The sequence below is a fragment of the Vicugna pacos genome, chromosome 11 (genome assembly GCF_048564905.1).
Source record: "Vicugna pacos chromosome 11, VicPac4, whole genome shotgun sequence".
Taxonomy (NCBI): Eukaryota; Metazoa; Chordata; class Mammalia; order Artiodactyla; family Camelidae; genus Vicugna; species Vicugna pacos.
The window spans coordinates 79,390,234-79,402,374 of NC_132997.1; the positions used below are offsets into that span (position 1 = coordinate 79,390,234).

The window sequence follows — 12,141 nt, forward strand, 5'->3', positions numbered from 1 at the left end:
AATTGTCTGGAGAAAAAAGATATCTTTGATAAAATAAGGCAGAGAAGAGGGGAGGGTATAGCTCAGTGGTAGAGCCTTAACATGCATGAGGTCGTGGGTTCAATCCCCAGTACCTCCATTAAAAAATGTAATAATAAAATAAAGAAAAGAAAAGAATAAAAAACTAATTACCTCCCCCCACCAAAAAACCCCAAAACAACAACAATAAAAAAAAAAAATAAAATAAAGTAGAGAAGAGCTCCAGTATGGGGAATGCCTGACAAGATGATCTATTTCAGAGTTTCAAAAACTACAGGCTAGGAAAAAGCAGAGGGCATGAGAAATCTCACCTCTCACATGATACTCTGTTAGCACAAGATAATCACACTCAGGAAAATGAATATATGTTGAAGAAATGCCATGATATTGTATCTGTAAGTGATCAATCACACACTGACTGCCGATGTAATGTTCTTGGTCAGCTAGTTCAACTGCCTTCTGTTTTTCCCCAAGTAGAAGAAAACAAATCCAAGGCAACACAACAAAAAGTGACAATGTCAATTACAGCAAAGGTTTAGAATTCAAAGTTAAGCTTCCCACAAAACACCTAGCTTGGCCTCTTACCTACAGAGAATCTTAGGCAATGTATTAAGATGCTTACATTAAACTCAATGAAAAAAATCAAGACCCATGACACTAAAATCATATTCTAATGACTGGCTGGTATCCAAACTATAGAAACTGTTTATTTAGTTTTCATCATCATAAGGGAAGGGAAATTTTCTGATAATGGATATTTACCCCTTTGAGTATTAAAAGGCTTTTTAAAAAAAACTGTTCTGGATATGTCTTAAAGATCAATTTTCATACCACCCTATCTTCTTAAAGAGTCTACTTTAATGTTAATCTGGCCTTTTTATTTTTAAAAGTATCAATATAAACATCCTTTGCTATTTATAGCTATGCCCTAGGTGTCAGGTGTCCATCCCCGATCAACCAGTGATCCTATACTGTATTTTAATTCTTCTACCTCCTTCCTCCCCAGCAGTTTCACCTAACAGTAATCATCAGTATCATTCCTACCTGTTGCCTCATTTTATACTTAGTTCATGTTGGTGGCTGCAAATGGTTCCCAACAGAGTTCAAGTGCATGGGGTTTGTGAGAGTCCCCAGCTGCTCTGAAAGGCTGAGACTGCCTCAAATTCAATGTCCAGCTAAGTGGGGTCCTTCCACGTAAACTCACAGTCAGACACAATTGTTCTTACCTCCATAACTGTAGAAAGCATCTCTTTCTCTCACTCCAATTACAGTTCCCAAGATATCCACCTGTTTTATTGGGTGCCCATTGTAAAAAAATATACCTGAAATTAAAAGGAAAAAAAGGCAAAGTCCATATAATGTATGATGATGTTTCCTGCTTCAGTTAATGCTAACTGTGTCAAATATTAGCGGCTTGCTGCTTGCTAAGATTCCAGACTCAAGAATCAGCCCCTGCCAAACGGCAAGCCCCAAGAAATTCATATGTCTTCCTCGAGGGTTATAAGTGGAAAGCTTGACTTTAAAGCAGCTTGTACTAGTGCATAAAGGAGAAAGCCAAAATTGTCCAACCAGATCTGGTTAATCATCTTTCCACTTGTTACAATGAAATGTACCTCCTCGCAGAACTCACAAGGAGCCTGAAAACAGCCACGGTGTCATGAGACACCGTGGAGGGACTGGAAAAGGAAAGAGAGAGGAAACCACGAGAAAGGCTTTGGCTTTTCGAGGAAACCAGTCATCATTTCTACAAATTAGCAGCAGCTTTTTTTTTTTAAAAGAGAAGATAATTAGGTTACAAAACGCCACCCATTGGGGCCAGCACATTACAACTCAAAAATGTCTCTTTTTAAAAGTCTATTTTCAAAGCCTAGGCAACAGATGCCAGCAGGCAGGTTCCCGCCAGAGGAGAAACCTGAGAGGAAGAACCCAACCCAGTAGCACCCAGAGGACTTTTATGGGCTGGTGGACGGAATAGCGAGAGGGACTCCTGGCAGCAGTGAGTCTCACCCGAGGCCCCAGTGCTGCCCCGGCTCCCACGGAGCTTCCCTTGTGGCCCTGGTATCCTTACCTGAACTTCTATGTGGGCTTAAGCTACTTGCTTTGTGCTCCTGCAGCTAAAGAGTTTGGACTAAAATCCTCTCCAGACTTTTTTTCCTCCCCAGGATGGCTGAATTATTTACTTTCAGAAAGAGACTATAAACTTTTAAATGGCAACTTCCTTTTCAAAAATATATATGATTTGTAAACAAAGAATCAGTTATCACTTCAGGCATCTGGTCACCCTCACCCCTGGGATCCCCTCTCAAGCCTGGTCAGAGCCTGTCTTCTCCATATCCACTGGGTTGGGTAAATGAGGGAGTTGGGACCTGCAGCCTGAACCCCAAAGCCCTTCAGGATGTCCAGAATGGCCTCTGCTGATGGTTCTCTTGTTTCCCGGGTGGATAAAGGGGCTGAGGACAGTTGCTCACGGCTGAGTCACCAGGGGATGGACAGGGAGGCTCTGGAGCTCAGTGAGCCTGAGATTCTAGGAGAGTGAGATGTAGTCGAAGGAGGTGCCAAATTTAGCCAAAAAAGGGCCTCTCCCCAGCAGAGGCATAGTTCTAAAGATGACTTAGTGGACTAGAGACAGTGCGCAGGGCAACCTTGGGGGCAAAGAGTCAAAGTGTCAGAGCCACAAAAGGGAAGGAGCCTGGGTCCCGTGTCATCTCTGGACAAGAGTTGCCTCCATCCAGGAACACTTGGTTTGAACGGGAACAAATTGACTCCACAGAAAATTCATGAAATCTTAAGAGCAGGACAGTCTTAACCAACTCCTCCAGAGTTCTTACCACTGAGATCAGTCCCCCGGCCCTGCCCACCTGCACTGACCAGACACAAAGGAGAGTGGTGCCTTCAGAGGAGGCGACCCCTGTAGGACCTTTACCAGCAGGCTAAGGCTTCCCTGTGGCAGAGGGAAGTTTAAATCGGAGAATGAGCCTCCCCCAGGGTCGGGGGACTGGAGTCCTCTGTTGAAGTGTACCCTACCACCACGCCCTGAAGTGCTCGTATGCAGAGAAGGGCGGTGGTGTGGCGTGAGGTGGTTCTCTAGTTCTGTGGAAGGGCCACGTGGGGCTGAGGGTGTCCTAGGCTCCAGACTGGCCTTGGCTGCAGTCGGCACTTTCTGCTTCCCCAAATGCACTGTACTTTCTGTTTGTGCTGAGCAGAGCCAAGTTAGAGAGAGCTCTTTCCTGGAACCTGACTGGCTTCTCCCTCCCCTAGCCCAACTGATGGTCTGTCCTGGTTGCTAGGTATCTGTCTGCATTAGAGACGGAGCGCTCCAGTGGGTTCTGCGTGGTTGGTTGTGGCCCCCAGCACACTGGCAATCAGAGGCAGAGCTGTGGAGCCCTGCAGACCCATGGAGGGCCTGCTGCCTGCCCCTGAAATGCTTTTCCAGCTGCTCCCCGAGCCGCTGTGGGGTGCTCTGCTGGTGATGTTGAAAGCTTGAGACAAGTCCCAGGAATCTTTGGGTCCCTGGGACAACCTGGTACGTGCTGCTATAGCGGTTTTTATAGTGAAGAGCCAACACACTTTAAGGAGGAGAAAAGAGCCAGCCAAAGGTGTTCTGCCTGGGCTGACCTATATGGAAAAGGCAACGAGAAGGCTGGACTAACGACACAAGCCAATGAAGTTCCTCAAGTCACCTGTGGTGGACGCCAGTCCGCCAATGTGACCAACTCTGCACTGGGCAACACCTGATACAAATCTGAACAGGTCTCCACTTGAATAGATTTTCTTGAAAAAGGACAGAAAAGGGAGCCCCCTAAACTTTCAGCTCATAGACTGACAGTGCTCATCTTCAAGGACAGTCACTCAAAGATTAAAAAACGTCAACAACAACAACAAAAAACCAGGAAAAACATCTCAAAAGTGTAGCAGAGAGAACAAAGGAGAACAAATTTAGCAAAAAATAACAGATGGTTTGAATAAAATCAGAGATAATTGATTGAGGAAGAAATATACTGCTTGGAAATAGGAAGGAAAATTCCCCATGTGTATAGAAGCACAACTTCCACAAAAAGGAGGAGGATGTGGAAAAAGCAGTGGAGAGAACCACTTCCTTACATCAACACAAGAGCCTCTTCTGTGAGAAGAGAGCTCAAGAAAGTTGGACGGCAGCTCTGCGGACTGAGAGGAAGCCAGATGAGCTAAGAAAAGAAATAACCACCACAACAGATACTGGCTAAGGCTGAGTTTAAGTTGCAGCCTTTCCCAAGGGGTCCTTTGGCTCTGGCTGCCTTTGTCCACATGCAGTGCACAAAGCCCCAGCCGTATCAGGGGATCCATCCCCTAGATCATCAGGTTCTCAGGAAGGAGGAGGGTCACCCTGGGAAGGCTGAGGGACCCAGGGTCCCTGGCGGCTTTGATTCAGCTTTCACAGCGGTGATCCCTGAACAGCCACATCCATAGAAAGACATTTGGCTGTGTTTTCTCTCTTTTAAAAAAGTACTTTTGATTTATCTCTTCTTAGTCTAACTGCTGTTATTTAATTGATGCTACAACTGCTCTTACTGAAGTCACATAGCATTAAAATGCCAAAGATAATATTCTAAAAATATAGATTCATTTAATATAATTTTTATGAATATACTATTTCCATGTCATTGGGTTCTCTAGAATTAGATGATATAAGTGTTGCATTTTGATTTAAGTAAAAGATACACTAGTTTTTTGTTTGTTTTGGGGGACTGGGTAATTAGGTTTGTTTATTTGTTTATTTATACCAAGAATACTTAAATTTATTTATTTTATTTATTTATTTTTAATGGAGATACTGGGGAATGAGCCCACGACCTTGTGCATGCTAAGCATGTGCTCTACAACTGAGCTATACCCTCCCCACAAAAGATTCACTAATATTTATCCCATCGTTAAAGCTTGACATGAATAGAGAAACTTAGAATAACAAAGACCATTTCTGTGTGCTATGAACTCTAACCAAACCAAATAAAACCAAACCAAAATCCCCAAACTTAAACAACATCACTACTACAGATAAATTTCGTAACATTCTATTAGTTTAACCCTAAATCACAGGTTAATTTAGGGGAGTTGACATTTTGCAACCATTTTGCAAGGCAATTCTGATGCTAACCAGCCAGAGTAAGGTTGAATTTCACAGGTTAAGGGCACAGTCTCCCACAAGACTGCTCTCACTTGAGGCACCAGTCCCAAATTTGAGGGTCCTCAGGCCACACACACTTCTGACCAACTGGCTACAAATGCAGCAGTTTCCACAATTCCCTCAGGGTTGATAATTTAATACAATGAAACACAGGACTCAGAAAGGTGCTATGCTTAGGCTATAGTTCTATAATAAAGGGTACAAACCAGGACTAGCCAGAAGAAGAGATGTACAGGACAAGGTCTGGGAGGGTCCAAGCCCAAAGCCTTCATGTCCACAGGACACATCACCCTCACACATCAATGTCTGATTAACAACCAGGAATGCTCACCCAAGCCTTTTAATTAGGGTTTCATTACATAGACAAGATTGACTGAACCACTGTCCACTTGATAACTTAATCTCCAATTCCCCTCTCCTCCCAAAGGGTTGGGCTGATGTCACCTGGCTCAAAACCCAACCCTCTAATCAGGTGGTTGATCTTTCAGACCTGAACAGCCTCAACCCTGAAATTATCCAGGGGCCCAGCATGAGGCACCTCATTAGCATAAAGCTCAGTGTGGTTCAAGGGGCCCACCATGAATAACAAAAACACTCCCATCATTCCAGAAAACCAAAAATCTCCCAGGAACCTCAGACAAAAGCCAGCCAAATTCTTTATCATACATTTGTTTCTTGTTTTATCATCTTTGGGGGTTAACTTTGGTTATTTTGTTTAAAAATGTTCTTTGCTATTTAAACATTTCTAAATTTTATGCCTCAAAATAAAAGTGTTTTCTTTATGATGACCAAACCAAATGCAACAAGAACAAAACACAAAAATAAAAACCTAGCTTGCAGCATTTCCCACCCTCAGAATCCTACAGAATAAAGAAAATCACTCTGTGCAACTATGGTTAATGGTTTCTTCAACCATGAGGTTTTGAAACTGAGCAGAGTTTCTGGGTAAAAAGCTTTTCTGTGTCCCCCGTTTCCACTCTATGGGAAAAATAGTTCAGCCTCCTAGACCTCCCCTGAGTTCCAAAGGGCAGATTCAAGCAGTTACTAATTAGGGGAGTGAGGGAATGCAGAAACAAAGGAAAAGCTGTCAAAAAACAATAGTAACGGGGCAGAGTCCTGGTTCCTCCTCGGATATCTATCTTTGAGTTGTTCTACAGGAACTAAGGCCCCCACCCAGGTGGAGGATGGTAACTACATGCTGAGACGCCAGACTGGTCAGAACCAGAAGGTTAAAGATTGATATTCCTGGAACACCACCTTGTTCCCTCATCACCAACCAATCAGAAGAAGGCCATACATCCTGCAGTCTTCACCCCAAAGGTTGCCTATTCTCTGAAAAATACAAGGGAGTTTGGGTCTTTCGAGCACAAGCCGACCATTCTCCTTGGTCAGCCCTGCAGTAAAACTCTCCCTGCTTCAAACTCCTGATATTTTGGTTTATTTGGTCTCGCTGTGTGTCAGGCACTCAAACTTGGGTTAGACAACAGTTTCATTTTAAAAACTACATCTGAAACAGTACCACCAGTGACATAACAAAGATGACTGGGAGCACTTTTCCTTGGTTTGTTAATATATTATAAAGTCTTTCACCCACAGGAAGAATTAAGCCCCTATCACACCCCTGATGCTTCCTGGAGCACCTACAGAAGACCCTCAAGCAAGGCTGGCATTTGGTGTGAATTAATTTTTTCCCGAGGAGATGAGCTATGAAGCATACCAGACTGTTCTGGAAAACAGACAACTGTGGGGGAGGATGGCTGCCTTCCAAGGAAAAATCCAGATCATTTCCAACAATAATTAGAAAATAAAGGTGTGGTGAAAAATCTGTGCAAAAGGCTTTAGTATAAGGTTATCCAAATATATTTGTAGATAGGACTGGAAACACACAAAACGTGGTCTCACTAAAACTGTGCATACTTGAGATTCTTAACTACTTTTGACTCATAGCTCGCTAGTCATTCGAAATAGCAAGGAGAGTTTAACTAAACTTCTCACATAGCACAGTAAACATGTGAAGATCCATCCCCAACTGTGTGAATTACTTAAATCTACCCCAAACTATATTTGTTGTATTTTGGCATATAAAGAGCCTATCTTTAGTGATCATCACTCTAATTTTTTTAAGTGATTTCTTTAACTTCATGTTTGCTGTGAACATAATGCTGTGTTGCTCCAGTTACTATTTCTTGCAGGCCCATCACATGCCAGGCACTCTTTAAGCACTGGGATTACATCGGTGAACAAGGCAGATAATGTCCTCCCTCTCTAGGGGTTTATATTATTTTGATTCTCATCTATTTAAAACAAAATCAAACTCCACAAGAAAATCAGGCATGGTCAATCCTCATTTTACAAATAAGACACTTAAGCTTTACTGGTGAGTCACATGCCCAGGCCAGGTTAAGTGGCACAGTTAGGAATGGGAGCAAGGCCTGAGCTTTCCACCATGAGCAGGAGCAGAGAAAAACAACTGAGCATTTTTAAATATGAAAGACTTCAAACTCAGGTAAAAACATTCCTCAGTACAAAGGTTGCTCCCCAACGTATCTATTTGAAAAATAAAAATTAAAAAACTTAGACTTTTTAACTTGCATAGAAATGAACTCATTTGAGGATCCAGGCTAGGTCAGTTTCAAAATCTGCAGCAGGAAAGGCTCTCCGGAAAGCCCCTAAGGCCCAGATTTCTACAGCTCTGGCGAAGGGAGGGTGGACTGCAGATGCAGCACAGAGCTTCCACCAGGCCGACCGGCCACATACCTGGCACCTGGCTAGACTCCTTCAAGTCCAGGATATCCCTGATGTAGAGTTTTGCAAAGGCTAGAAACACAGGATCCAAACCCCACAGGAGGGAAGGAGTTTCCTCTTCACACCGGCTGGATTCAGGCTGCATCGGGAGGCTGGGCTGTGACTTCCCGCCAACCAAGAAAGGCTCTGCAACCAGAGTCAAGGACCTAAACGGGAGACACAAAAATCAGTACGCAAGGCTGTTAAAGTGGGTGAAATTGGCACGGCCCCAAGCTGTTCCCGGGCAGGCACCCAGAACTCTGAGAGGGATAAACCCAGGAGTCCAGGGCCGGTGAAACTGCACGCCAAGGGCTTGAGGAAAGAGGCATTCCTCGTGTTAGGACTGTGAGTTCCTTATGACTCTCCCCCCTGGAATCTCCTCTGTCCCACGGCAGTGCTTATTCCCTCCCTCAAAGTACCAATTCCGAAACGGTTAAACAGCAACTTTTCACTTTGGGGAGATAACGGCCAACTACGCGTACCCTGTAACGGCTTTAATGGGTGGGGTCCAGGGAGAAATCGACGCCCTCGTGGCCACACACTAGAGGGGCAGGGTGGCTGGGCCTCTAACCCAGTACGTGGCTTTGCCCCTGCACCTTCCGGTGTTCGGGATGAGGCTGAGAAAGGGAGGAAAAGGGAACGAAAGGCAGACCCGCTCGCAGCCCCTCCCGCCGTGCCCGCGCGGCCGGCCCGCAAGTCTCCCGAGTGCGCAGGCCCGACTCTTCCGGCGCTGGAAAGCCGCGGACGCTCTCGGCCTGGAGGCGGGGCCGCTCGCCCCGCCCGCAGCAGGAGCGCTAGGCAGAGGTCACCTCTTGCGCTCCGTGCGAGGATGGGGGTGGGACCTTGCACCGCCCCGCGCGTGGGACCAAACCCTGTGTCCCAGCCCCGCCCCGCGGCCCCGCCCCATCCCAATCGGGGCCCCGCCCCATTCCGCCTGCGGCCACGCCCCGTTCTGCATCCCGCCGCAGACTGGTAGGAGGCCCTTTATCAGGTGACTACGCGGCTGGGCAGGGCTGCGCGGCGTCCGTTCGACTCTGGAAGCGCCGGCCGTGAGCCCCTGAGGGAGCGCAGAAACCCAAATCTCCGAGGCCTGGGAGCTGGCCCTGAAACTCCTGCTACCCAAACCCCGCCTTCCAAGTCCTCCTATCACCCTGGCCCCCGCTGGTGATGGGACTCTGTGCCACGAGCTCCGAGAAGTTGGGACTGATTCAGACAACTTTTTTGTTCGTTCCTGATATACTAAGTGAACAAATAAATACCAAAAAGGGGATTACATTATGGCGTTTTTAAAATGCTTGTTTACATTTGATGCATGATCTAGTAACACACACGCACTCTTTGGGACTGTATAGTCTCTATTTGGATAACGTTATTAACTAAATTTGAGCCTTTGAGTGAATGTGAGGTCTTGGCTCTGCCCGAGACTAGTCTTTGCAAGAAATGATGGATTTTATCTCCTTTCCTCTTACTCTGTTTATTCTCTGGAATGTTGTACATTTAAGAATTTTGATAACTGGCATTTTGGTAGATTATGGCCACCTGGATGGTGCTTGTCCCCCGTAGTCCTAATTTAAAGTGAGAAAAGATAGCCATGTTACACTCATAAATAAATAATTAAGCCACATCATGGCATTACTTAAGATGGCAGGAGTTCTTCCTAATTTACCGGGTCTGTAAAATGGCAGGAGTACAGGTCACGCTGGCAGGTCACTCCCAGGGGAGGTAAGTGGTGGCCAAAGAGATAATTGCTTAACTATTTAGCAGAGAAGGAACTTCAAGCAGCTGGAACGGAAGATGTGTGTCATTAGAATGATGGCATTTAATTGCCTCCATGGCCACCGAAGAAGCTAAAAAACAGAGCCCTTTGTAAGGTACAGCATTGCCTAGACTGCTGTGATGAACAGTTGGGTCTGTCAGGTTTAAGATTTAATTAAGAGAAGACACCTTTCTAGTAGGGGGAGATTCTCTTCAAGGAAGCACACCCAGTATGACACCCAGTAGGACAAGTGCTTCCAACTCACCTGGAAGATGGGGAGAGACAGGTTGGCGGACATTTTTCTGGCTGCACACATCTGCTCCAGGGTGGAACTGAAGAAGAAAATCACTACCGGGGATATGCAAAACCTGAAGAGATTTCAGGAATGACTGTTAAGACTCTTAGTGGTAGACTGCTAGAAACAAAGGCCCTTGGTGACTCCAAACTGACTGCTGACTTTGTGGAGGGCCGCACCCAGGTGGGGTGAACAGAGCAGACTGCCCCTGAGGTGGTGATTTAGAGTGAAGGCAGCACTCCTTGGAATCTAGGGCTGCTCCTTCTGATCTGAGCTCAAAATGTGAAGTAGGTTGCTACTGAATCCCAAGGTGAGATGTGGAGCAGAATTTCTAGACTGCTGAAGCATCTGGAGGAGTTTGGGAGGAACTTCTTCCTTCTCATCTCCTTCAGGATAGATTCTAGGTTCCCCAAGTCACTGCCTAGAGATGTGCAAAGGACTGGAGGGCTCTTCAGATTGGGATTCCACAACATGGCAAAGCAGATATTTCAAAACCCAATAATCAAACAATGCTAGGAAATTTTCTTAGGGTTTCTTGATGTGAAATAACTTGGTTTTGCAAGCATTTTTGACAGACTAGACAATCCTTTCTAAAAAGTTAAGACTTCAGCAAATTCTTCTGGAAATTGAGGGCATTGAACTGCGTATCTTCTATCTTGCCTTAACCATTTTTGACATTTTACAGGTAGAATAGAGTTTGTCCACTTGCAAGATGAGTTCGATTTTCTGTTTGAAGTTTGTAATAAAAACAACGTATCAACATTCTTATTATGTTAATGCTGTAACCCCGGGAAGCCATTTTCAGTCACTCAGCATACTTTCAGCGCTCTCTGTGTGCTATGGGGGAACACTAAGAATTTTTATTTCACTGGAGCAGAGTAATGGAATATATTAAATGACAAAGCAAGAGGCTGAATTGTGTGGCCTCGATAATAATTGTTACATGGGTTACAGGAGGTAAATTGCTGGGTGGGGGCTTATTAAGATAACATGTGTAACCACTGGAACAAGGTAAGCACTCAACACACATAAGCTCTTATTATCATTCACTATGGAGGTGGGATTTAAGCTGGAATTTGAGACTATGGAGGAACTGTTTACCCATTCATTCATTCATGAAACATTTGTCAATCACTTTTCAAGCACTATACTAGACATTGGGGATAAAAAGGAGACAAGACAGACAGGGCACGGCCCTCATGGAGCTTCCATTCTGTTGAGGAGAAAGGGGAAATAAGTAGGTAAATAAAATAACATAAGTACAGATTGTTCTCAGTGCTTTGAAGGAAATTAAAAGTGTATTGTGATCACTCATAGTGGATGTGGATCTAATTTATATAGACCTACTTTGATCAGATGAGATGAAGTGACATTCAGGCTGAGACCTGAAGGATGAGAAGGAGCCAGCCACGAAAAGTGCTAAGGAAACAGCATTCCAGGCAGCAGTCAGAGTGAGGGTGAATATCAGAGGCTGAAAAGGACTTCCTTGGTGGAGGAGCAGAAGAGAGCGTGGGGAGAGTTGTTGCATACGCAATAGGAGACATAAGCAGAAGGCAGACCCCAGAGGACCTCAGAGGGCAGGACAGGTTGGGATTTTATTCTCAGTCTCTCTAAATGTAAGGAGGGGGACAATTTTGTGATGGGGCGGGAGCAGGACAAAAGCAGCAGAATGAGCATGGCCTCTCTCTGGGCAAGCCAACACAACAGCCTGACTGGAGTGAGGAGCTGCAATGAAAACGGGCTGGAGACCAAGACTTAGCTAGAGTCTGGAGGTCTTGAATTAGTGTCTATTTTTATTCCCTGTAAGCAATAGGGTGTTGTGGGTTATCGATCAGAGGAATGATTTAATGAATTTTTAAAATTGCAGTTATACCTGCCACATCTAACATACTATGGCAGGAAATCCAAAAATATGTAAAATGTTGCTACCCAATGTACTGAATCTATTCTAAAAATTGTGTCTAGAGATAGTCACCAAATGATGGTGAAAAAAACTAGAGTAAGAAAATATTGCTGGGCCTATTGCCTCACCTGTATCACTTCTCTGGCCTCCTCAGCAGTCTTGCTCGATCCCCCATGATTTCACCCTCTCCTTCTCTCGGGCTGCCCCTTGGCATATATGCAGGC

At 45.0% G+C, this 12,141-nt stretch overlaps 1 protein-coding gene across 4 annotated transcripts in view; it reads right to left on the reverse strand.

Annotated features, from left to right (window-relative positions):
• The window catches only part of STN1 (STN1 subunit of CST complex), a 41,979-nt gene extending 33,182 nt beyond the window's left edge, over positions 1-8,797 (reverse strand). Inside the window, exons 1-3 of one of the 4 annotated variants that reach the window (XM_072971824.1) lie at positions 8,446-8,797; positions 7,937-8,130; positions 1,245-1,340 (exon numbers count right to left, since the gene is read on the reverse strand). In XM_072971824.1, coding sequence (XP_072827925.1) covers positions 1,245-1,340; positions 7,937-8,069 — 229 coding nt within the window. In that variant the 5' untranslated portion in view covers positions 8,070-8,130; positions 8,446-8,797. The remainder of the gene's footprint in view (positions 1-1,244; positions 1,341-7,936; positions 8,131-8,445) is intronic. The other 3 variants (XM_031682664.2, XM_015249645.3, XM_006216346.4) reach the window with 3 other exon arrangements.
• Between the last annotated feature and the right edge of the window lie 3,344 nt (positions 8,798-12,141).